This window comes from Pangasianodon hypophthalmus, chromosome 15 (genome assembly GCF_027358585.1).
Source record: "Pangasianodon hypophthalmus isolate fPanHyp1 chromosome 15, fPanHyp1.pri, whole genome shotgun sequence".
In the NCBI taxonomy this organism is placed as follows: domain Eukaryota; kingdom Metazoa; phylum Chordata; class Actinopteri; order Siluriformes; family Pangasiidae; genus Pangasianodon; species Pangasianodon hypophthalmus.
The window spans coordinates 14,244,373-14,272,297 of record NC_069724.1 but is presented as its reverse complement, the minus strand read 5'-3'; the positions used below and the strand labels follow the sequence as shown (position 1 = coordinate 14,272,297).

Sequence of the window (27,925 nt, the reverse complement as noted above, 5' to 3'; positions counted from 1 at the left end):
GTGCAGGTGGTGGGAGAAAGGAGGATGATGGCTAAGCTATCATGCATGCTGGAGAACGACTCCCACCCCATGCATGAGACTCTGGTGGCGCTGGGCAGCTCCTGGTTCACATTAATACTACATGAATCACATCCACTTTACGTAATTCAATCTAGTAATTATTGCTTACAGTGCTTATACTAAATTTAATTTAAAATAAGCAATGAAATCATGTTTTGATAAGAAACTTTGATAAATATTTTTATCTAAACTATACATAATATGTATAGCCTCGTAAATCTGACTGACCATATATCGCATTCTTTTTAGTGTAGTCTCAAAAAATGCCATGTTCGTAGGTATATTATTAAAAATTCCTACAGCAAAATTTCTTCGTATTGGGCCTTTTGAAAGTACATGAAACCTATTTTCATAGGCAACTGTCAGATTTTTCAGATGTTTTGAAATTGAAAAGATAGATGATAGAAATAGTCTCAAAAATTGCAAGGTCACAGGGCTATTATTAAAAATTCCATCAGTTAAATTTCTTCATACTTAGCCTTTGGTAGTACATTATACATATCTTCATATGCAATCATCAGATTTTTGAGACCACAATCAGGAGATAAGGCTGGTTATTTAATGTGGCTGTTCCCAGGAGAGCCTGAAGTTCTGTCTGGCTCTTACTTGAATGACAGCAGGTCGTAAACCATGCATGACCAAAAACAAACAAACAAACAAAATGTTAAGAAAATTATGATAATGATTAGGCCTACATTATTTCCCGTTGCAGCACATCACCTGAAATGTGCATGCTTTTTAAAGAACAAATCTGACTACTGATAGATTACTGATGTCTAAATGCAATCCCCTTAACAAGTCAATTTTAAATAAGCTATCAGTTTCCCTAATCAAATTCATTTCCTTCAAAGTTTAATTTCAGACATCACTCATGAAATCAATACATTTTATTTGCCTTAGCATGAAAGCTTGATGTATCTGGAACCAGATGTTTGTTGTATTACTCTAATGGTATAATTTGAACCCTGGTGCATCTCATAAATCCAAAACAGTTGTATAAGAGCATTCCAAATTTACCATCCCAAACACAACATGTGTGCATCCCTGAAGGCTTTTTGTGCTGAAATCCCCCACAGCGAGATGAAGTGTGGCCCCTGCTAGGTGTCTTGCCTCTAGCACTTACTACCCTTTCACGTTTGAATGTCAAGTCTCTCCATGCATAAAACTGATTCCCAATGATACTACTGAGTGCTTGGTTAATTCCTGACAAAAAATACACTCACTCAAACTATGAAATGAAACCCAAATTCTGTAAATAAATAATTTCCACAAATTTATGAGGATGGCACACAGAATTAGGCAGATAATTAAGTAGCAGCATTGGATGCTTTAAGGGTTTGGTGGAAATATGGACTGCCATGTCTGTTTACATTCTATCCAAAGTTCCTCTTCTGTTTATAGTTTTGATAGGTGTTTGTTATTATTTCTGTTTTTAATAATTAAGTTATACTTATTACTGTGAAGTAATTCTATATTTTATACTATATAATGGATGCTGTTACAGCATTGTTTGCTTGATTGAGTACTTGTAGGAGTATCTCTTTGTTTTTGGTTTTGTGAAAAGCACAATAATAATTAAACCTACTGATTAATACTTTTATTACTGTAGGCTAACCATTCAGTGGTGCATGTGCAGACATGAAACGCGCTTCAGTGACATTTTTAGGTGACATAGTTTCACTTCCATTACCCACTATTACACCACTGCATACACCCTGCATAACCCCAAAACAATTTTCATTCTCCTGAACAATTCTCTTGTGCACTTTGCAACAGTATTTAAGGAGGTACGAATGTTTTTCATTCCAGCATTTTCAAAACACCCATCTCACATTCTCCAGGCTGGGATTAAACCTGTGTCAAGCAGTAATTTAAACGCCAGGATATTTTTTTGTTTTTCGCACCATTCTGTGTAAACTCTAGAGACTGCTGCATGTAAAATTCCCAGGAGCTCAGCAGTTTCTGAAATACTCAAACCAGCCCATCCGATACCAACAACCATGCCACGGTTAAAATCACAAAGATCACACTTTTTCTTTATTCAGGTGTTTGTTATGAACATTAACAGGAGCTCTTGACCTGTATCTGCATGATTTTAAGCATTGTGCTGGTGCCACATGATTGGCTGATTAGATAACTGCATAAATGCGCACAGGTACAGGTGTTCTTAATAAAGTGGACGGTGAATGTATGTCCCCCAGATAATTAGCCATCTGTTCAGCTACAGCAGCACTAAACAAATGTCATCAAACTCATTACCTCTCAGTTTTCACCTCATAATTATTGTAGGTAAGCAATTCATTTTCAGATTCTGAAATGAACAGTAACACTTTATTTGAAGGATACCTGCATAGGGCCTTTATAGCAGATAGCGTAAATCTTTTATAAAGTAATGTTAGAGAATTTATGAAAAGCTTTTGCAAAAATGTGGCATTCTCTCTGTGACAGAAAAGAAGGAACAAACCTCAATTATTATTGGGGGCTCACTGCTCGAGGCTTCCTTTACGTTGTAGAGGGTATACATTGTGCTTCATAATAGTGTTATGAATACAACTTTAACACTTTAGTTTGAGGGCATTAAAATCATTCAGGCGATTCAGGTGAAACACGGTCTTTGCAAATAAGTTAATATGTTTCATAATAGTTTGAAAGCAAATAATTTCATTCTCCTATAAGAGGTAGATACAGTAAATACTGTACATTTCATAAAATGTAAGATGATGGGTGGACTTCTTAATATTTCACGAATGTGCTGTGAGACAAAAACTTCCAATGTTTTAAAAAAAAAAAAAGAAAAAAAAAAAAAAGAAAAAAAAAAAGCAGACCCCACAGTTGCAAACAGTTGACCTTCAAAACATTTTAATGTCTTTTCTGTTCTCTTGTTTTATGTGAAGACAAAGCTATAAACTATTGTACTTCATAAAAATATTTTATGCTCTCTCTAGCATTTTGACTCAGAGTAAGCCTTACATAAATCATCCAGTATTACTTTAAAAAAATATTTATGCAATGCTTACAAAATAAGCACAGTGTAGGTATCCTTCACAAAGTACTACCAAGAGATCTTTTATTGTTCAGTTTGTAGCAAACAGATTATTGTATCACAGTCTGCACTGCAATACAGCCTACAGAAACTGTGCTAACACATTCTGAAGAATCTGAAGAAAATATATGCCTCTAGGTATTTATGATTTGAGCATACCGAAGTGTTCACTTTGATTACACGTATTCACATACACAAGTTTAATATAATGCACATTGACATTTTAAGTCTTACTAAAAATTTGAAACATGTTGGGTACAAAACAAGCATTATTTATTCACCAAGCATTTCATTTGAAGGTAGGTAGCTTTTCAGTTGCATGCTTTTAGATTTGTATGCCAACACTGGTGTGGTCAGGACCATAACACCAAAGAAATGTTTTCAGGCACACACAACAAACCCAGGTATTGACCTATTCAGATTAGATCAGATTAGGGATGTATGTCTTCTACATGATATACGTATATAACAACGGTAACTGTGCAGCGTGTGGAAACCCATTATTTTCTTTTCATTAATTTTTAGACAGTAATGGAAGAGTACTAGTAAAGACTAGTAAACTACTAGTACATTCTCTTCTATTTTCCATCAGAGAAGAGCAGAGACCAGGGCCAGAACAGTGTTACATAATGTTAGATTCCTGCAAAGTCTTTCTTTGTATTTAAGCATTTCTGATCAGGTTTTTTGCTTACACTCTGCGCTAAATTATGCAAGAATATAGATCTCCAGGAGAGTAGCTGACAGTCACTTGTGTAAGATAAAGATTTAACAGTCATTTAATTAGGAACTATTCGCCAGTGGTAGGCTTTGAATATCATATTCAGTCATAATTTCCTGACCAACACTGTCTGTGCTATCTGCAGGTTCTGAGCTACATGTTTGTTCCTTGTTCTCCAGAAGCTCATCCTCTCTCTCAATTACCACTTCTTCTTTGTGACTGTCATTCTCAAAGATGGCCCCTTCTCCCTGATCGCCATCATATATGATGTCCTCAGGGTTCGGAGCAGGTGGACAGAACTCCTCGTCAGGTAGCAGCTGATGAAACACTAATTCAGCCTACAAACACATACATACAGATTAAAATTAATAAAGCAAGGAACTTAACACAGCGTTAAGTTGAACGCAGCAATAGAGCTATGTAGCTTCCAGAAGTTGTGTTTACATTCAAAATGAGAGAGAGGGAGAGACGCAAATGGAAAAGGCAAGTAGTAAGGAACATTAGTAGCAAAAAGTGAAACTAGCACCTTCTTTTTAAAAAGCTGACATTTGGGAACACTTTGGGGCCAGTGGTAAGAAAAAAACTTGACAAACCTTTGCAACCAAGGTACAATATCCCAACCATATGGCAAGCTGTTTTATCTTTTAATAGTACAATTGATACAAGTTGTAATTCAATTTTTACAGTTAACTAGTCAATATATATATATACACATATATACACACATATATATATATATATATATATATATATATATATACACATATATACATATATATATAAATAATCAAAGGTGATTTACAGATATCTTGAAATGAATTACAGTTATCAACAAGTATTTTTAGTAATATTGTAGTAAAATAACAAAAATTTCAATTCTAGATATCTGCAATGTAATTCTTAGCCAGTTAAAAACAAGCCATTTAATGCTTAAATGCAATCATCTTTGAGGTTGCACAGCCTTGTATTATATTACCAGACCAGAAAACCTTTACACATTCTGCATAGGAGCACCGGAAAAATCTCAAGAATACACTGGTGTTAGACAGTAAAGAGTTAAAGTTCAGTGTAATGTGTTTTGGGTAGTGTAGTTTGGGGTGTGAGTTGAGGCTGTGAGTGTTTGTGAGCTACAGAGAGAGAGAAACAGACAGACAGACAGAGAGAGACAGTGTCGCTCCCTTTTTTAGTAGGCTAGCTTGCATATTCAGGGCCCCAGCACCAAGGGTGCGAAAGGCCCTATTGTTTCTATTGTTTAATAATGTTTATTATTAGGGGTCCAACAACTGAAAGTGCTGGAACCCTATTGTTAGGATTTTTATTATTTTTCTTCTTCTTCTTCTTCTTATTATTATTATTATTATTAACAAATAATAATAATAATAATAATAATAAAAATTTATTATTAAAGGCGCTGGAACCCTATTGTAATTATTCTCGTGTTGTCCTCATCCAGCGACGCCTGTCAGCGGTACTGGAGCAGTTTGTCAACTACCAGAGGAGACGGCGGAATGGTTCCAGTGCCACCGACTGGCAGTCCAGCTGGCTGAAGACCACTTGGGGGCGTATCTGTGGGCAAAAACATAGAGTGGAGGCGGCTGTTAGTCCTCGCCTCACCCATCTACTAATTCTGGGGACATATTGGCCAGGGTTTCAGACATTAGCCAAAGAAATGTTTGTGGATGGGTCTTGCAGTAGCGAGAGACAGTGTGGAATGTGCACAGCACTGCTGGGGAAGCGGTGCCGAAGCTGTCAATATCAGCTCCATATCAGGGGGGACACGGAGAGTGGGGATGGCTCCAGCCCTCCCGGCTTGGAGGGGATTCCCCTCAGGGGTTTCCCCATGGAGCAGTCGTGTGACGAGAACCTAAGGCACGCCTTCGACCAAGTCAGAGTAACTGAATGTTGCGCTATCCCAGCTCTATTTTGCGATTATTAAAGAAAGGTTATACCGAGTGACACTCAAACACAGGGATAAACAACCCAATTGTTGGTCCCGAAGAGCTGTCGGGAATTGTTATTCCAGGTAGCTCACCATAATCCGATAGCGGGGCACTTAGGACAGGATAAAACACTAAACAGACTCATGGCCCGTTTCTATTGGCCAGGCATCCACAGCGATCACTGGTGGTGTGCAGCATATTGCGTATGTCAGCCGCTGGCCACCCCAAAAGCGCCATTGCGCCCTTTCATTAATTGAGGCCCCCTAGAAAGAATTGGCATGGACCTCGTTGGGCCATTAGACTGGACTGCAGAAGGGCACGGCTTTGTGTTAGTTCTAGTTGACTACACAACACACCACCCGGAAGCAGTGCATCTCCGACCTATCAAAGCACATAATGCTGCAGAGGCACTTTCCCATGTCATCTCCCAAGTCGGGATCGTGAAAGAGATCCTGACTAACCAAGGCACTATGTTTATGTCATGGACACTTTGTGAACTGTATGAATTATTGGGGATGACATTGATTCACACCAGCGTTTACCATCCGCAGATGGATGGGCTGGTCAAACAGATTAATCAAACGCTTAAACTAATTATTCGTAAGTTCATTCATGATGATGCGTGGAATTGGGATAAGTGGCTCGAGCCCCTGTTATTTGCTGTACAAGAGGTCTGGCAAGCCTCCATGGGGTTTTCCCCATTCAAACTGTTGTACGGGCACAAGCCTCATGGTGTCTTACATGTCATTAGGGAACATAGGAGGAGAGACTTTGTAACAGCAAAAATGAAATTCAGTATGTTCTTGACCTGAGAGCAAAATGCCTCACCTTAATACAAGAGAATTTGCTAGAGGCGCAAGAATGTCAATCCTGGCTGTATAACACAGGTACTCAGCTACAGGAGTTTGCATCGGGAGATCATGTGCTCATTTTACTACCCACATCGATCTATAAATTAGTGGCAAAGTGGCAAGGGCCCTTTGAGGTCACACAACGAGTTGGGGATGTCAACTCAGAGGCAAGGTGAATGGATAGAGGCAGGTCGTGGCAGATATACCACCTCAATCTCCATAAACCATGGAGAGAGATGGTCCCTGTGGCTTTGGTGATGGTCATTCAGGAGAAGGAGGAGCTAGGGCCGGAATCTAAAAACAGCGGCTCAATCTACCCCAGTCCCTTGCTGAGTCCACTTCTTGCCATCACAAATCATGGAGGTTGCCAAGTTGCAGGCGGAGTTTTCCGATGTGTTATCACCTCTACCCAGTTGCACTAATCTCGTAGAACCCCACATAGAGACACCGCCAGGGGTGGTGGTACGCAGCCGCCCCTACCGTTTACCCGAGCACAAAAAACAGGTACTTCTGGATGAGCTTGGGAAGGCTTTGCTCAATATAGGAGTAATTGAGGAGTCCCATAACGACTTGTCCAGTCCGATGCTCTTAGTGCCCAACGCAGACGGTTCAGTCAGGTTGTGTTTGGACTTTAGAAAAGTCAATGTGGTGTCTAAATTTGACGCATACCAAATGCATCGCATTGACGAACTGCTCGATCAGTTAGGTGCGGCTCTCTTTTAATCGACACTGGATTTGACAAAAGGATACTGGCAGATCCCCTTGACGCCAATATTTTGGGGAAAAAAAACCCAGACTTTTCCACTCCATTTGGGTTACAGCAATTCATAACCCTTCCTTTTGTTTTGTAGACAGACGCATCGGACAGAGGGTTGGGGGCTGTGTTGTCCCAGGTGGTGGTAGTGGTGGTGGGGTGGGGGTGCGCCCAATGTTGTATATCAGCTGCAAGCTCTCATACAAGCTCAAGTACAGCATGATAGAGAGGAATGTCTGGGCAGTCCTCACCCTTCATTACTATTTGTTGGGATGAGCCTGAGTCAGGAGGTGGGGGTATGTGGAAGCAGAGGTGTGGTCGAGTGCCAGTTTGTGAATGGAGGGCAGAGCCGGAGAAGGTGTGTGGTAAGGATTGCACACCTGCGGGAAATTTTGTTAATGACTGTTCTGTGTTTCAGTGAGCGGTGATGAGGATAAAGAGGGGAGAGACAAGCACCTTGAGAGAGAGAGAGAGAGAGAGAGAGAGCTGAACAGAGCAGAACCGCGTGTGTGTCTGAACCAGTACGCTGAAAAACCAAAGTAAAAGTTGAGAATAAAGCCCTTTTGAGTTATCCCAAGCCTGCCTCCAGTATCCTCATTCTCGCCAACCCAAAGCAAGTATCACTCTTGCCTTCGTTCAGGTGCATTGTGCATGCATATTAAGTAAGTATGACTTGTTGTTTGATTTTAATTAAGCAGAATGCACATTATGGTAATGTTAGGGCGATATATATGCAGTTACAATTCTGGAGTTAGTATGGTTGTTACGGTGAACTCTGACACTACTTTGTATTTACATTGCTAAATCATATAAATGGATGTAGTGCATTTTTTATGGATTCTGATATTGTAGTTTATTGCATATTTATTTAATATAGACCTGTGCGGTTTGTAATTGGTGCATGCACACTGGGTCAAACACGCTACGGGTCAATGACGCAGTCAGCACATGAATTTAATTCAATTCATTTCAATTTTATTTGCATAGTGCTTTTAACAATGGACATTGTCACACAGCAGCTTTACAGAAATATATATATTTTAAATTTAAAATTTATATATAATATATAAAATAATTTATATAAAATATATATATTTTAAATTTAAATTTTAAATTTGTGAATTTATTCCTAATGAGCAAGCCAGAGGCGACGGTGGCAAGGAAAAACTCCCTGAGACGATATGAGGAAGAAACCTTGAGAGGAACCAGACTCAAAAAGGAACCCATCCTAATCTGAGTGACAACGAATAGTGCAATTATAAATAATTCCCTTCTATAACTGTGTACTATATGGTCAAATAGTGCAACTGTGTAACCACAAAATTATCCATTACTAAAATAAAAATATGAGGCTGTAACATCAGCTGTGTTCTCCTACACAATCATTTTTTCCAGACAGAGTGCATTATAACCCAAACGTTCTTGCACGAACACAGGCACCGATTTTGATTGTAAAGTAATCAGATGTAAAGGTTACACGCACGACTGTTTGACTCATGATGTGCTCCTTCAATACAACAGTCATATAAGAAAACACTGTTCATAAATTTGTTGCTAAATTTGTTGTACTGCACTGTCATGCTAATCTGTGAGTGGATTTCTACTGTTGACTAGGTTACTTCAAAAACATGGGGGCCATCAGCCAATCACACTGCATACTTCACAGTTTTAGCATTAAGCTACCATCACCAAATTTAATAGTATGTTCAACTATGGACGCTTTAGTGTTCTATGCAACTCGGCGAGAACTAGCTACCTGTGGTGTGACTCGCACATGGTGCTTGGCTCCCGCAGACTGCCACTTGCAACTGTATTTAGGGGAACAAGCACAGTGTTTGTAACCCTTTTGGAATTGTTAGAATTTTTAGGATAATGACCTAATTATTAAAAAAAAAAAAACAATCAGGATTCAGCAAGCATTTGACAGGGTTATTGCTGAGGTATTGTCACAAAACTTGAATGGTATGTTCGGGCTTCTGATGCAATCTCACTTGAACTGGGGGCGCTATTCATGTTTGTACACAAAAACAAGCATATCTCTTGGAAAATAAGTCCTACAGTGAAAACTTTTTAGTTTAATGTGTTTGCTCCCATGCTAAAAAGTGCCTTTTTCACCCTTTAGCTCAGCCTAATTAAATCTGTGATAATTTGCTTAATATGCGAAACATACTTTTGTGAACTAGTTATAGGATTTTTGGCCCATCTTCACAAATGTGGTGTCAAACTACTCAGCAGTGTGTGAAACTCAATAATTATCAAAAATATGTTTACATTTCTAAACAATATGGCCACTATACACTGATCAGCCATAAAACCACTGACAGGTAACGTGAATAACATTGATTATCTCGTTACAATGGCACCTGTCAAGCGTTGGGATATATTAGGCAGCAAATGAACAGTGAGCTCTTGAAGTTGATGTGTTGGAAGCAGGAAAAATGGTCAAGCATAAGGATCTGAGTGACTTTAACAAGGGCCAAATTGTGATGGCAAAACGACAGGTCAGAGCATCTCCAAAATGGCAGTTTTTTTTGGGGTGTTCCTGGTATGCAGTGGTTAGTACCTACCAAAAGTGGTCCAAGGAAGGACAACCAGTTATCTTGTGACAGGGTCATGGGCACCCAAGGCTCACTGATGCGCATGGGGAGCAAAGGATAGCCTGTCTCGTCTGATTCCATGGAAGAGCTACTGTAGCATGAATTGCTGAAAAAGTATGAGTATGGGTATGATAGAAAGGTGTCAGAACACACAATGAATTGCAGCTTGCTGCATATGGGGGCACATAGCTGCAGAGCGGTCAGACCCCATCCAGACCCCTGGCATTCATGTGGATGTTACTTTGACATGTTCCACCTACCTAAACATTGCTGCAAACCAAGTACACCCCTTCATGGCAACGGTATTCCCTAATGGCAGTGGCCTCTTTCAGAAGGATAATGCGCCCTGACACACTGCAAAAATTTTTCAGGGTTTGAGGTACATGACAAAGAGTTCAAGGTGTTGACCTGGCCTCCAAATTCCCCAGATCTCAATCCGATCAAGCATCTGTGGGATATGCTGGACAAACAAGTGTCATCCATGGAGGCCCCACCTCACAATTTACAGGACTTAAAAGGATCTGCTGCTAATGTCTTAGTGCCAGATACAATAGCACACCTTCAGAGGTCTTGTTGAGCCCATGCCTCGATGGGTCAGAGCTGTTTTGGTGGCACAACGGGGACCTACACAATATTACGCAGGTGGTTTTAATGTTATGGCTGATCGGTGTACATCAATCTATTCTGAGAAGGTGGCGCTGGATTACTCAAATAGCTGTAATTCAATATTTGGTGATATTGATTTGAACCAAACCTTAAAGATATGTTCAGTACAAGGATCTGAGAACATGCGCAAAGGTTGGGGCATGGTCATTGAAAGGGGCGAAGATAGGTAAATTAGCTGTTTCTCAGGAACCAGCGGCCTTTTTGAGCTGCAATTTGGTGTGCTGCATTGTTCTGCTTATCTGTAACTGAATTTTTAATCATCACTTAATTATATCAAAAACATGGCTGCCTTCAGCCAAACTTCTTTCATCAGCCCTATTTGTGAGGGGTGCTTGGACCCCACAGATTGCCACTTGCTGCTATATTTCTTCTTATTATTATTATGATTTCCCACTAAAACAAATCAGGGAGACTAAACCATAAATAATAGAGACCTGAAACTTGGTCAACAGGTAGTAATCCCTCCTGCTACTCAGGCAAGCAAAATGGGCCCAATCATACTTACGATAGGGACATTTTTACCTGAATCAATTAACACCAATAACCCACTCTGAAATTGTGAGATTTAAACTGAGATTGTGCGTAATCTGCATGAGTCCAGTTAGTCTGTTCAGCTTTTTAACCATACCAGTGTTTGAATGAGTTTTAAGTTATCTCCAGTCTCATGATACGTTATGCTAGTGTGATGATTAAAGGGACAGGCATGGAAAACTGCATCAAATTCTTTTCACAATCCCAATCAGCATGTGTGTTCTGCCCATGTGTGCTTGAGACTTGATTCACTCCAACAGTACAATGGTTGTATAAGAATATAGCTGCAAGCAGCACTTAAAGGGCCAAGCACTTTCTGTCCCTACCCCTTAACGATGGAGGAAGACTAGAAGCCAGTGGGACTATCATCGCTTGCTCCAAAGGAGATGTTCTAAATTTGAAGGCAAAAGGTCAAGCTGTTGCTGAGATATCTCATCACTTCCCGTCTTCAGTGGCCCTCCCAAGTTGCAAATGATGTCAAACTTTGTTCATTGTTTCCAACCATGTTGCTAAATCTATGTGACAAGTTTAATGTTAATATATACATTAACCATTAAATTCATTTGCAGATTATGGATGAAACATCACAGTTTTTTTTTTTTTGGAATGATCTCACAATGTCGTGATCTAAATTTCAAGATAATTGTACAAAATTTGTAAGAGTAGCAAAATTAAAAAAAAACAAACATTTTTTATTTAATTTCAATATTGCAGACTTACTGTTTGGCAGATCACAAATTCGTGTCGAGCTCTCGGTGCCTCCCAAGGAATCAAGAGAAAGAAGAATCATGACTGCAGATTAAGTGGTTCAAAAGTTATGAGCCATTTTACTAATTCGTAACTAGCAGGGATTTAGACCAAACTTCTTGGAGTCCCATAGGACACAGTCAATTACTCATCTACAAAGTTTGGTCAGAATCCATCAAACCATTGCTGAGATATGCCCTCACAACTTGTTTGGTGACATCATCTTTAAATTCGTTTGTATGTTATGGATGATCCATCCATCATATCAAAAATCTGAAAAAGAACTTTCATTCCAGTTGGTCTCCTGATGCTGTCCTCAAAATGTTATGGTTATTCGACAAAATTTCTAGGAGAAAAAGTGAAATTTTTTTTTTTTGCTAAAATTCAAAATGGCAGACTTCCTGTTTTAGAAATGACAAATTTGATAGATCAGTAGTACTCCCCACCTTCAATAGATTCAATACAAACAAGAATCTTGATTTGATGTCAAGTGGTTCAAATTACAGCGCCACCTAAAGGTGAAATTAGACAATTCTTGGGGACCCCTAGGATGAGGTCCTTCAGTGACCTACCAATTTTGGTCAAGGTACATCTCAAGTTTGCTGAGATATGCCCTCACATCCCATTTGGCGACTTCAGATTTCTTCCCACGCTATGGACAAAACATCCTGTATAGCAAAAAACAGAGAAACTTTTTTTTCGGATGGGATTCACAACAAACAAGAATGTTGATTTGATGCTGAGCAGGTCAAAAATTATGAGCAGTTTTATGGATTTGTGAATTATAGCACCAGAGGTGCTAGAGATGAATTTACATTAAACTTCTTGGAGATCGCTAGGATGAGGTCCTTCAGTGACATACCAAGTTTGGTCAAAAAATGTATCAAGGTTTCTGAGATATGCCCTCACTTCCTGTTTGGCGACTGCATTGACAAATTCATTTGGGACTCACGGACTACCGTCCATCATATAAAAAAATCTGAAAAACAACATTTGTTCATGTTGGTCTCCTGAAGCTATCTTCCAAATTTCATGGTTATTCAACAAAATTTGTGGTAGAAGACACGTTATAATAACATTATAAATTATAATTATAGAATTATAATTCAAAATGGCCAACTTCCTATTTGAGAAGTCACAGTCCTTAGATCACCAACACTCAGAACCTTCAAGAGACTCAAAAGAAACAAGAATGTTGATTTCCTGTTGAACAATTCAAAAGTTATGAGCACTTTTACAAATTTGCAAATTATAGCACCACATAGAGGTGAATTTAGACGAAACATCTTGTAGACCCTTAGGATCAGGTCCTTCAGTTATCTACAAAGTTTGGTCAAAATATGTCACACAGTTGCTGAGATATGCTTTCACTTCCTGTTTGGCAGCTTTGCCATCAAATTCATTTGTGCATTATGGACGAACCATCCTATACATCAAAAATATGAGTAACAACTTTTTATGTTATGTTTATTTTTTTTTTTATGAATGGCCAAATTTCATGAAAGTGTACAAAGCATTTTATGTGCTGCCATAGACTTCCCATGTGGAAGTATACTACTACTCTTACTACTAATAATAAAATTATTATTATTATTATTAACAACTTTGGTTCGAGTTGGTCTCCGGATTCTCTCTTCATGGGACAAAATTTGTAAGAGAAGCAAAAAAAAAAAACAGTTTTTGTTAAAATTCAAATTGGCTGACTTCGTGTTTAAGAAATAACCAATTCACTTCAACAGTAAATCTTCTGCATCTTCAAGGGAATCAAGACAAACAAGGATCCTGATTTGATGTTGAGCAGTTTTAAAGATATTAGCAATTTTATGCAATATAATGACACACACAGGTGAATTTAGGCAAAACATCTTGGAAGGTCTTATGGTTATCACACAGTTGGTGAGACTGCTTGGTGGCCCCACCATCAAATTCATTCACGCATTATGGATTATCCATCCTGTACATAAAAAAAATCTGAGAAACGGCTTTTTATCAGAATGCTCCCACAATGCTGCATGCCAAATTTGGTGATGATTGGGCAAAATTTGTGGGAGATTATTTAGTGGACTACCAAGTTTGGTCTAAATGCCATTACTTCCTTTTTAGCAACTTCACAATCAAATTCATTTGCCCGTTATGGTCGAGCCATCTCGTATATCAAAACTCAGAAGACAACTTTTTACTGATCTGTTGTTACAATGCTGCATGCCAAATTTGGTGATGATTGGGCTAAATTTGTAGGAGAAGATGCATAAAACTCTTTCTAAAAATAATTCAAAATGGCAAATTTCCTGTTTGAGAAATCACAAATTTGTTATATCCACATCATCAGCACCTTCAAGGGAATCAACAGGATTAAGAATCTTGAGTTAATCTTGAGTGGTTTAAAAGTTATGAACAATTTTACAAATCTGTTAATTATAGTGCCACCTACAGGTAAATTTAGACAAACTTTCTTGTGAGGTCTTTCAGTTAAAAACAAAGCTTTCTCTAGCGTGACTCTCAGGGGAATGTGTCTGAAGCACAGGGCTTTTTATTTCAGATTCACTGCTGTTAGCTAATTGTACTGTCCAAGTCGCACTGCTGTCTGTAGTCCTAGACATGTTTTTGAATCCTGTGTTCTCCACTACCGAATAGTCTCATATGTGCAGCTATGAACTTCCCAATCCCTTTTGTTCTTGTTTTAGCCTGGATTGGATCAGCCGTAATGCACCAGAGATCTGTGTGTGTGTGTTGCTTGGTGATTTCATCTAATTCTACTGACTGACACAGAATGGTAATGTCGGCACAGATGTGTGAATGTGGTTGTGGTAATAGTGTTGGTGTTTTGTGCTCTTATTTGTCAGGTTTCTACACTGTAATATCGTACCTCAGCATCATGCCTTAGTGAGAAGCCAAAGTGCTCCCATATTCCAGACCTAAAGATTTGTGGGATTTGTGTTCCAGTTCCTGCTTAATGCAATCTGTTTTCCTGAGTTACTGCACAAGTACACTAGCTTGTGAAAACAAGCCTGCTTAGGAGAAGTGTGTTGTGTGGCAAACCCCTGAAGCCTATCCTAATGTAAGGATAAAAATAAAGCTACTTTTTCAGAGGAGGGAGTATGGGCTTGATTAAGTTTAAATATTTATAGTACCTCACATTATATAAGCAGCGTTTCATGAGGAATAGCTTATTTTATACCACAGTGTGGCTGAATTCTTGAATCTGATTGGTCACAAGGTATGTATTATTTTTGTATAACAGCATGGCTCAGACAGTAGTTCAGCTAGAACATGAAAGATAGGTTAATATTAATGTGCTTGTTCAATATATTATTGTTCCTTCAGTAGAAGCTCATACACAGGAACTTGTACATTTAAGACTAATCTAAAACTAATAACAAAGTTGTTTAACAAAGTTGTTGTTGTTGTTCTTTTGGCTGCTTCCTTTAGGGCTCGCCATAGCAGATCATTGGCCTGCATATTTGATTTGGCACAGTTTTTACGCCGAATACCCCTCATGACGCAACCCTCCCCAATTTTACCTGGGCTTGGGACCGGCACTGGGAGTGCACTGCCTTGTGCAGGGTTGGTTCCCTCCAGCGACCCTCAAAGTTGTTTAACAAAGTAAAAAATTATAAATGTTGATCTGGTGACGTTTTGGTGCTGCATCACACCCCCCCAGCGTGCATTATTTTTGTATACCCGCATGGTCTGTTGTGTGTTATTCTTTACTTATTATGCAGACTGTTGACTATATTGTTTAATACACAGACATATCGAATCAAGAGCCTTGTATTTAATGATAAGCCATAATGATACACTCCTACTTAGCATACAAAGGGAAAATGGAAGGCTTTTAGAAATCAGTTCATCCCTCTCAAATCTAGAATTGACAGAAACTACCATCCATCTTCTGAACAACAAAGTACACTGATTGAAACCCTCTGTTCGGAACTTTTAAATCACATCTCTGTCCAAGAAGGAACAAAACTCTTGGATAAAAGCAGCAATCTTGTGGGGGTTTGATATCTCCTCACCGCCAGCCTCTGACCTTCACGGGCATACTCCGTGGGATCCTTTAGGGTAAATCCACCTCAAATCATGAAATTAAAAAAAAAATGTTCCTAACTGACCATCTCAGATTTGCTTAATAGTTTCTGGAAATAATGTCACTATTGCCAATAAATAGCAAAAATTTGCAAATTTGAAATTGTAAAATTTCATGCATATACCTTAATTAATATAGTTTGGTTCAAGGTAACAACAATGCATTTTGTGCATTTGCTAATTAAAATATGCTATTTCAAGTGTTATAATTCTTTTTATGGTACACCTTGTCATACATGGGCAATATGCATTTAAAATATAGTTACAATTTTTTTTCCATTTTTAATACCTCATAAATTAGAAAGTTTGAGTTCTTTTAGACATATACTTAGTTGCTAAAAGAGAACTTTCAACAGGCCATAAATTGGCAAATATGAAACTGTAGACTGGAAATTATTAAGTAAATTTGAGAAGGTCAGTTGGGAGGCCCCCCGTGATTTCAAATGGATTCACCCTTCAGTAGTGAAGGTGGTGGGGAGGTGGCACTCGATAGGACCCACCCCACTAGATTAATGCAGGACACTTAGGCACCTCAGAACATGCTGATGGATCTTTGTGTGCATTAGAACACAGGGCTGTGGTGGCCTAAAAGCTCTATGTGCCTGGCCCATTTGGCCAGGCTAGTTTCATAATTCTGAAGCCTGCACTCTCCCTTACTCTCTGGCAGCAGGCAACCCAAGCACACAGGGCAGATTTTGCAGGGTTGATTTGCACATGTCCAGCAAAGCAGACTGTGCTAACCATACTTGATGCCATGTGTAAACGAGGTTGGGGGAGAGCCATCCCATGTCCCGGCCTAGATATCCCGCTGCTAGGAACTTGTTAAACAGATGTGTGCGAGAAGAGAAGAAGAACAAGGAAAGAAGCCGGGTGACAGTGATATATATTATAAATACTGCGTCGTGCATCACTTTGATTTTTTATTTTTTATTTTTTTTAAAGTCTCAACATACACGTGCTGACGCAAAAGAAAGTGTCCAGACAATTCTCACTGCCAATAGAGGTTACTAGGAGTGAAATAGAACCCTAACTACAATATAATATATTGTGTGGGAGGAAAGAAGAAAACAGGAAACATAACGTAATAATTAAAATTCAAATTAAAGTGGTATCACCTAGCTGTTTTATTGCCTCTTTCTTGACTTTATCAACCTATCGTAGCATGTCCTCCCAGCTGTTTCATCACCCTTTGCAGACTCACCAATTTAATGGAGTAATCGCTGCCCAAGCTGTCATCAGGGCCTGTGCACACATGGACGTTGCTTGGCAGACTGTAGCTGCTGCGGTCAAGGCCAGATGTATCCCGCATGTTGAAGTACATCACCCACAATACCACAGGCTTCTCATTCTCCTCAGATCCTGCACATATTACAATTAAGAAGACTTGAGAGACCAGAGACACAGAATGGCAATTGTGCAGAACAGTGCTCACCAACCCTATTCCTGAAGATCTACACTCCTACAGGATTCAGTTTTGGCTAATTAGTAATGAGGAGGGCTCAGAATGTGGGGCATGTAATTTGAATTTTTGTCTTGCAAGTTATATTTCTAGCTCTTACTAGAGAGTCTAGTACCAGAGATGTTTAAGAGTGAGTTTAAGTCTGAATCAAGTATTTATTAATGTATTTCCAATCATTAGATGTAGGCAATATGTTGCACATAGATAAAACTCGTATTATTTCTAGGGAAAGCAATAAAGTGAATATTGTACAGTCAACAATCTTAGTCCTGTTTTAGAATGTAACCAAGAAGAAAAAAAAAAAAGAAAAAAAAAAGATCCCACCATCATTATTTAAAGCAGGAGCTTATGGGGAGGATTTTAGCATATACTGTACAAGATCAAGTCATCTTCTTAAATAATCCAGATGACCCTCTAAGAACAGCAGTTGTGTCCATTCTTGATTCAGTAGGGGTTAATCAGAATGTAATAGGAGTGGTGGTCACACTCTTGATTTAATACTAACATTCAGATTAAATATAAAAAATATAGTCTCATTTCCACAGTCTGAAGCTATCTCAGATCATTACCTCATCTCATTTAAAATGTGTATTAATCATAATATATGCACCTTGCCACGTCACTGTGTCACACATACTTTCACGTCAACAACTGCACAGAGTTTTATCAGTAATCTCCCAGATTAATCAACCATGATTGGATCACTGTCTGATCCCGAAGAACTTGACCAGGCAACTGAATGCTTAGAATCAATGTTCTGCAACTCACTAGATAAGGTAGCTCCACTTAAAAGAAAAATAATTAGGGAGAAAAAGCTAGCACCCTGGTATAGCGATCACATGAACTTTAAAACAGACCACTCGAAAACTAGAACGTAAATGGTGTCAAATTAAATCGGTAGTATTTCAAATAGCATAGAAGGAATAGCAGCTCTAGATCAATGTATCTCTCCACCCTAATTGAAGATAACAGAAATATTCCTAGATTCTTATTTAATACTGTAGCAAAATTAACTAGGAATAAGACCACAATAGAAACACACACAATCATTATATACCAGTGATGACTTCATTAATTTTTTCAATGGTAAAATTTAAAATATCAGGCAAAAAATTCAGACTATTAATTTAAAACAAGACAGTTTTATAACTAACCCAGTAGATGATAATATAATAATATCAGATCAACAATTACAATGTTTTACTCCCCTTGAAGAGAACGAACTAATTTCATCATCAAAATCATCAACCTGTATACTAGATCCTTTACCTACTTGTTTCTTCAAGCAGATAATTCCTGAAACAATCAAACCTCTTCTAAAGATAATCAATTCTTCCCTTAGCATTGGCTATGTACCTAAATCTTGCAAACTAGCAGTTATCAAGCCCTTGATTAAAAAACCTGACCTTGACCCCTGTCAGCTGTCTAACTATAGACCAATATCAAACCTTCCCTTTATTTCCAAGATCCTAGAAAAGGTTGTAGCACAGCAGCTATGCTCATACTTACATAGGAATAACATTCATGAAATGTATTAGTCAGGATTTAGGCCTCATCATAGCACAGAGACAGCACTGGTTAAAGTGGTAAATGACTTACTACTGGCCTCTGATCAGGGTTGTGTCTCCTTGCTTGTGCTGTTTGACCTTAGTGCAGCTTTTGATACCATTGATCATGCTATTCTCCTCGATAGACTGGAAAATGTAGTAGGCATTAAGGGAACGGCCGTTTCCTGGCTCGGTTCTTATTTGACTGATCGTTATCAGTCTGTAGATGTAAATGGTGACTTCTCTACACATACTAAGGTAAAGTTTGGTGTTACACAACTCTCTGTTTTAGGACCACTGTTCTTTTCTTTATATATGCTACCTCTGGGCAAAATTATTCATAAACGTGGTATTAGCTTCCACTGTTACGCTGATGACACACAGTTGTATGTTTCAGCAAAGCCAGATGACAGACACCAGCTTAATAAAGTTGAGGAATGTGTAAACGACATTAGAAACTGGATGTTTATTAACTTTCTATTACTTAATTCTGACAAGACAGAAATACTTTTACTAGGACCACATACAGTTAGAAGTAAGCTTTCTGATTACATAATAACTCTGGATGGCCTTTCTGTTTCATCATGTGCAGCAGTAAAAGACCTTTGTGTGATTATTGACTCTAGTCTTTCTTTTGAAGCTCATGTAGATATCACTAGGATTGCTTTCTTTCATCTCAGAAATATTGCTAAAATAAGAAATATATTGTCACTACACAATGCAGAAAAATTAGTTCATGCTTCTTGGATTATTGTAATGCCTTACTGTCTGGATGTTCCAGTAGATGCATAAACAAGCTCCAGTTAGTCCAGAATGCAGCAGCGAGAGTCCTTACTAGAATCAGAAGATATGACCACATAACCCCTACCTTATCCACACTGCATTGGCTCCCAATCAAATTTTGTATTAATTATAAAATATAACTATAGACCTATAAAGGAATAAATGGTCTCGCGCCACGGTACCTGAGCGAACTTTCGGTCTTTTATGATCCGCCAAGCCTACTTAGATCTAGAGGTGCAGGCTATTTGTTGGTACCTCGAATAGTTCGGGCTACAGCTGGGGGTAGAGCTTTCTCTTACAAAGCCCAACAGTTATGGAACAGCCTTCCAATTAGTGTTCGGGGCTCAGACACAGTCTCAGTGTTTAAGTCTAGGCTGAAAACATATTTGTTTAGTCAAGCCTTTTGTGAATAGGTACAGGGGCAGGTCTGGAGGGTTTCACAGGCATAGAGTGTTGTGGTGAACAACTCTCACGCGTTCACTCAGGTTTGTCGACGGTGGAGAGGATGGCTGCCTTATGTCCCAGGGTGCCCTCATTAGCTTCTGTGTTAGCTTCTGGCTCTCCCTTTTAGTCTTGCCGGAGTCCCTGCTTGCACTCCGCACGCAAAGTACATTGCCCTTAACCATTAGAAGACAAAAGCTTACCTAACAATCTCTCTCTCTCTTTCCATCTCTCTCTCGAGCTACACATGCTACTTCTGAGATGCCAGTGATCCTGACCCCTTCTGCTCCCGAGACCTGCCTGACCCATCCTGATGCCCTACTTCTGGTTGGAGTTCTCATCGGTTGAGTTCGCTCACTACTGCTGGGCGTGGCCCCATATGGACTGCCTGAAGAACCGTTTGGATTGCTGGGGATGGTGTCACCTGGGGGCTGTGGAGATGGCTTGGGGATCATATATGGGGAGCTGTACTGTAATGGCTTGGGACTGCGATTGCTGTAGTGGCTTTGGAGCTGCAGTTGCCACGAGCACCTTCGTACTCACGACTCCATCAGTGGACGGTGGATAGATTTTAACCAACCGGACTACTTGCGAAAACTGTGATGAATTTACTGGTTGCACAATTGCACTATTTGTCCATATAGTGCACAATTATAGAAGGGATTTTTTTATAATTGCACTATCCATTGCACCCAGATGAGGATGGGTTCCCTTTTGAGCCTGGTTCCTCTCAAAGTTTCTTCCTCATATTGTCTCAGGGAGTTTTTCCTTGCCACTGTCGCTTGCTCATTACAGATAAATTCACATATTTACAATGTATTTTTTGTGAATCCATTTATTTCTGTAAAGCTGCTTTGTGACAATGTCCATTGTTAAAAGCGCTATAAATAAAATTGAATTGAAATAACAAAATCTATGTTTTTTTTTAATCAACATTGAGATAATTGAGCGTCCATGTCAATTAATCCAGTGTTTCCCATACTTTGGCACTGCACCCACGTACAGTGGCATACAGATATATTTCACCCTTTCACCAGTTCTCAGACTAGATTTCGAGTTGAATTGTGAGTCAGGCAATGTGTGACTCAAATGGTAACTTCTGTTGTCAACCAAGGCATCCAAGATCACAGTAAAGGCTCCTTTTCAATACTACTGCAACTGTGTCACCAGACTTGCATTTCAGCAATTGTATTTCCCACATTTACTTCATAGTCACTCGTATGCTTGTATTACTGATGTTTTAATCAAGACCAAGTAATATGACTTTTGTAATGTTTGTTTCAATTCATTTGGATGCAACAAGCTAGCTAACTTATGTTAGCTACTTACCTATAAAGCAGTACATGTAACTTGGGCTTTCTAGCAATAGCTAGCTTGTTAACTATATTTAAACATGTATGTCTTTGAATTTTGCCATATTGGTCATTGTAGCCTTAATTTTACTCATTAATGGCATGAACATGGTTTTATGCAAGTGTTGATTTGTTTGCCTTATTCAGTCTGGTGTATTAATAAAGTAATCATTTACTGATGGTTTGCTCATGTTAACTAATATATTCAATGATGTTAGTTACGGGAACCTTAAAGTGTCGCCCTTGAAGGTGCTGCAGAAACGCTATTAATTTATATACAATATCAGCTAAAATGTACCTTTACACACCTCTATGTCTTTTTCCAAAAAGTTTCTCAATTTTCTTCAGAAAATCCTAATACACTCTTGTTATTCATCTAGGAGCCAGTGTAGTTGCCTTTCCGTTTCCATGCAGTTTAATGGAATCCAAGGCCAGGGTCACTATATGGTCAAACATAAGAAGAGTGTGTGTGGGTACATATGTGTGTGGTGTATGTATATTGTTGAAAGTGTAAAGCTGTCAGTCAGTATTGTTACCCTTGAAGTACCTGAGCTCTTCCCCACCAAAGGAAAAAAATTAAGTGTAGGGAAGAAAAAGTTCAGAGAAAAAAACGTGCCCGTCTAAAATGTCAGCATGGTCATTACACAAATGTCACAAGGTTATGATGCATATTTCTTTTCTTGGCCGGATTGGGCTGGTGATTTGCTTACTTTGGTAAAGGTGGTAACTCTATGGCTAAAACTTGTTTTCAGTTTTTCCACTCAAAGTGAGCACATCAAAATATGATGCACAGTGAACAATTTTATATGCACACAGATGTGAGAAATGTCATTTTAGCATTCAACACAGTATCTGCTAGGCATAACACATGGCTACTCAGGCATCATGAACACAAACAAGCACAAACAAAAGTAATCCGTTTCAAAATATTTTCAAAAGTGAAAGGTTCACAGGCCTATTAAAATAATGCATGCCAGGTGGTGTAATGCTACCCTGAACTGAATCAGGTACAAGTACAAATACCAGTAGACAGATTCATTATATGATACATCAATATGTCGGTGTTATATATGAAATACTTTGAAGCCATAGTGTAATCCCAGTGTATCATAAATTTTGGGTGGTTCTACCAGCCTTTTTTTTTCTTTTCTTTTTTTTTTCATTTCACTTATCAGCACTTAAGAGCTTAATATAAAAGCTCACTCTGCATGTACATATCCACACACAACAAAAAATGAATGAGGGTCTGTTGCCCTCTTTGATCTATTCTTCCTAACTACTCCTCTTATATAGTGATTCTTCGTCAAGATCTGTGTCAATATTTGTTCTGAGAAACAGTGTATGAATATATAAGCACCTCCAACACACATGTTTCAAAAGTGGGGATTAGTCAGATTAGTTATAAATGAGCAGAAATGCACACACTGTAAAATCTAATAGCTGTCATGACTTGCATAGATAAGTTACCAGTACTAACATGTACTACTTAATAGTTTTTATAAAGTAACATGTAATTGCATGGTAAAAAAGTACATTTTACTTTTTATTCTGAGTGAAGTTTAAATGGCTTAAGGCACGATCACGCACTAATTTTATTCTGAGTCAACCTAATAGGGCTTAGGTTACTATCACAACAGGGCTTAAGTTGCGGTCACGTGCTAAGAGTGGGTATTTTCTAACGTACGCTAAAAGCAAACAGATCTGCGCATGTGCAGTAGAAGCCAGTGGACCGTCTCGCGCCCAGACACCGTGCCGACATATTTGCCTGCAATTTGAGGATCTTTTCATGTAAAGAACAGTGAGGTAAGTTATCAAACAAATAATAATTGTGTGTGAATTTGATCATTCTACTTCTGTTGTAGCGCTAGCTATCATTTGTTTCATATTAACTTAGCTAACAAACACTGCACAAGTTGAGACATGTCTTGGTGGCTGTCCCGGTACTCTTCCGAGAGAGGGAGAAGAGAAAGACCACTCAGAAATTAATAAAACGGTCATAACCGGGTGGGGTGGGGAGTGACTGTAAGAGTGGACGATACGACCACTGAACACATTGAGTAGCTGATGACCTTCCAACCGTCTTGGTGAGTTTTTTCTCTTAGAAATGTACTAAACTATTACTAAACTATCATTGCTAATGCGGTTGATAAGCTAGCGCTAGGCTAACGTGGTGTTAATGCCAGTAGCCAAAAGTTTGGAGGATATTATACATATTAAATATACACTAAAAATTTCCTCTTCAAGTAACCTATTGCAGATGCAGTGGACCTGTAAGCAGTGCATTTTTCCACAGATAAAAGAGGACAGTTGTTGAAACACTGTCGCCTGAAACATGGAGGTTTTACATGGCAACGGCCGATACCATGTCTTCATAGTGGTTGCTTGTGCACATTCAAATCTTTTAATGCACAAAAGTGCATTTATCTGTTTGGCATCCTCGATCAGACAGGCAAAGAAGTAAATCCACAGCTGCATTCCATTGCCAGTTATGTGAATACATGGAGCCCTGCAGAGTTTTTCACACACTTGCGGCCCATTAGTAGATGTGTGGACAATGCGTTTTGAAGGGAAGCACAGTCTTGTTTTTTAAAAAGGTTGTGCATGACACCCGCAATTTTAAGAATTTACAACAAACCTTAGCTGTAAGACACCAGAAAATGATGGCCTTCCATTTGGATTCATCATCATTCTTCAAGCCTCCTTTGGAAATTGATAAAGTGAGGTCAGTTATGATTACATCTTTCCCTGAAAATGTTCAGAACTTCCTACGTCAGCATAATGCCAAACAAAGTACGGTGTTGGGTGCATCTTCTGCTTGTGTTGATGGTGTAAAAAACAGTGCAGATATGATCATTTCAGTTGGAACCTGTTCAGGTCTCCCAGAGCTCCAGCAAATAGTACATATTGTTGTTATTAATACAGAAATCCTGTTGGTCTGTAGGCTTTTGACTTCATGGTATGTTGAACACTTACGTGCTTATGAGTTGTGCTTCAGTGGGGCAGGGTCTCTCACAGTCATTCATTTTTCTGATCTAAATGATCCTTTCCCCTTATCCTCCTATCGAATAAAGGGCAATGTGTATGTGATACTGAAGCGTTATATATTATGCTGAATGATTGCATGTGAAATTGGCACTAAAGTTATGTCTGCTCTCTCTAGGACCATGGGAAGCTATAAACTAAGAATTTTTGTAAATGAACAGAATATACCTCACTAGATGGGAAACCAGAAACAGTTGAAGAAATTAAGATAATAGTTAAAGAAAAATGCAAGCTCAAGGATGACTTTTCTCTCATGTATGAAGATCCTGACTTTGATAATTCCCTCTGCAACCTTGACGATGTACAAGATTTGCCACCTACAAAAGCTACTGTCAAGGTCATACCATTGGTGACACTGACACTGATACCTACCTCCACCCCCAGTCTATCTGAAGTCTCCTCAGATGATACAGAGATTCTGTTGACAGCAAGCTCATCAACAAGACAAGAGCGATGGCCAGAATTTTTTGACATTCCAAATTTCCCAGTTGATGTGGAATTCAGACTGAGACAGGCAAATCTTCTGTTTTTACGAGACCGTACTTAACTGAATGTACCAAGAGACATGAAGCATGGTATTTTGGAGAAACTTGCTGAGGAGATCTACAAATTTGATGCAAATGAAGAACGATGCCATTCTGTGGCATTAGCAATCATAACAAAACATCCCTGTCTGAGGGAACCAGGCTCACCAGATGGGTGCTCTGGCTAGAAGAACAGCTTGATGTACAAAATGGGAAACTATCACACTAAACTGAGAAAAGCTGGATGTGCAGAGGTTGCAATAAACACAGGGATAAAGTGCGCCCTGTAAATGGCATCAAAAGGCCTTAAAAGACCAAAAAGGTATGAGGTGAATTACTTACCTAACCTACCTGAAGGGCAGAATGAAGATGGACTAGAGACTGAAAGAAAGCTCCTGGTTGAAGAAATGAAAAAACAGAACCCCAGTGGAACTGTTATTGATTCAAAGATGGATCAGACCTTCCCACTGCGGAGACGGGAGATTGTGGAGGCCGAACCTCCAGTGAAAAGCCTGACGGAGCGGTGGCCTGCCCTTTTTTCAGAGAGACAAGTAAGAACTGACACTTATATGCTTTTTTGTTTACACCCATAATAAATGCCAGTCTAGTCACATGTTTTTTGTGTTTTTGCTGTGCATTGCAGGTATATGCAGAGTTCAACAGGATTGCCACCACAAATCTAGAAAATGACTTTTTTGATGCATTGGACCGCTTCACACCACTCTTTGTCAATATCTTCAAGTCTAAGAAAGGAAGTGTTGGAGAAAAATTAGCTGAAATTGTGCAGCAGATTGATTCAGGCGTAAGTCTTCTAAAGGGTTCGTAATGTCATTTTTTGTTGAACGAGCATAAATACTGTATTTTAAGAACTGGCAACTTGCAGTACTGTTAAAACACTAGGTCCTTTGCTCCTGATAAACTGTGTACTAGATTTGGAGATGACTTCTCTCCACTGAAAAAAAGAAAACATTTAGATGAAACTCTTTTCATGTACACTTTCTTGTTCATATTGTAAACGTAAAAAGTAACACATTCGTCAAACAAAAAGAAACAGTGAAATTAATGAAAAATTAATGAACAAGACTTAAACCCACTTAAACCCTCTATCAACTGCCATCATTCTGGAAGGAGGTATTGTGATGGAAAATCTCACAAACCTACCACAAGCACTTTGCCTTTTGTTTGGCCTGTCTTATGCTCTCCACTTTGAATACCCAAGGGCCATGAGAAACATGTTAAACTTCATCCAGAGAGTGATGCTTAGGCTGGGAGAGAACAAACTCCCCCCCAAGACTCCAAACTCTAAAAGATTTCCTGTTGAGTTAGTGCAATTATTGAAGAGTTAGTTGAAGAGTAGTAGTATTGCCGGTTGCTTTTGTTGCCATTGTTAAGTCATTATGGCACTTCTTTGAAATGGTTATTTTTTTTGTTTTTGCTATTATTGTGTTAATAGCAAAAAACACTCGCTGCAGTTACATAGAGGTTTTTAAATACCTTATGCTCAGACTATTCCACTATAACTGTTCTTATAACTATAATAATTGTTCTTGCAATCCTGCTGCACACACAACACTTCGCAACTGCAGGTGAAAGGTGACAAATGGTTCGGTTAAAAACATCACGAAAAGTGCATCTGATTGACTGAGTGATGGTTATGGCTATTAATGATTTGGCATTATGTTGTTTATGTGTATGACACTAGTGTCAGTTGCTATTGTCTGCTAAGTAATTACAGCACTTCTTTGAAACAAAAGTTTTTGTTTTCGCTTTTGTTATTGGCCACATTCCAGGCATTTTTTCATGTTTTATATATAGATATTCCTTACAAAGTAGACCTTCACTACATGTCTAATTATTTAGTACCAAATTTAATGTTTTACTGAATGTTATTATTTGTAGCTAAAACAAGGCCTTTATTTACTGTTGCATTAAAAGGGATACATTTTAGTGCAGTTTGCATGCTTTTATGAAATAAATCTGACTGCTCTTAAAGTAAATAAAACTAGAAAATCTCAGTTTCAGGAAATTTTACTTCAGTTAGCCTAACTTACATAATTGTGTTATTTGGAATACACACAACAGTAAAGTTTACATCATGCAAGTTAGTATACTGAACTGGTACTTCTGAGTAGTCTATACTTACCCAATAGTACACATTAAGCAAATTGCCAAGTACTTTGTACTGGTTTCTCTTAGTTACAGTAACTTGGATATAAGTATATTTTACTTTGTAAGCATCAGTTACTAGAACACACAATACCCTGTTCTACTGTACTTATTATTTTAAGTGCAACCGGTTTGCATGCCTTTTTCAAGTAAGGTTAACTAATCGGATTTTACAGCGCAGTTGTCTAGCAAATACTGTGTTAATATACTATTATACTGGGTCTGCCTATGACGGAACACTGCGATTTTGTCACCCTGATATGATTAAAGTTTTATACTCAATAGCAGTTATTTTTGATCAGGATTTAGGCTATTGCATTACAATTGTACAGTAAATTGGTAATTCAAAACAATGCTGCTAGGAAAATTAACCTACCACAGTATGCTACAGTAATGGAAAAATTTAATAATACCTATTGTTCTTTACAAAACATGGTCTCACCGCCACAGCCCGAGTTCAATTCCTGGCCAGGGAACCAACCCCAGTACAAGACAGTGCACTGTCAGTGCCAGACCAAGGCCCGGATAAAATCAGGGAGGGTTGCGTCAGGAAGGGCATCTGGCATAAAAACTGTGCCAAATCAAATATGCGGACCAATGATCCGCTGTGGCGACCCC

At 38.7% G+C, this 27,925-nt stretch overlaps 1 protein-coding gene across 2 annotated transcripts in view; it reads right to left on the bottom strand.

Annotated features, from left to right (window-relative positions):
- Nucleotides 1–2,902: 2,902 nt before the first annotated feature.
- chm (CHM Rab escort protein) overlaps nt 2,903–27,925 on the bottom strand; it is a 109,550-nt gene continuing 84,527 nt past the window's right edge. Inside the window, exons 14-15 of one of the 2 annotated variants that reach the window (XM_026941031.3) lie at nt 17,195–17,352; nt 2,903–4,159 (exon numbers count right to left, since the gene is read on the bottom strand). In XM_026941031.3, coding sequence (XP_026796832.1) covers nt 3,884–4,159; nt 17,195–17,352 — 434 coding nt within the window. In that variant the 3' untranslated portion in view covers nt 2,903–3,883. Of the gene's footprint in view, nt 4,160–9,122; nt 12,576–17,194; nt 17,353–27,925 lie in introns of those variants that run through there. The other variant, XM_053240377.1, reaches the window with a different exon arrangement.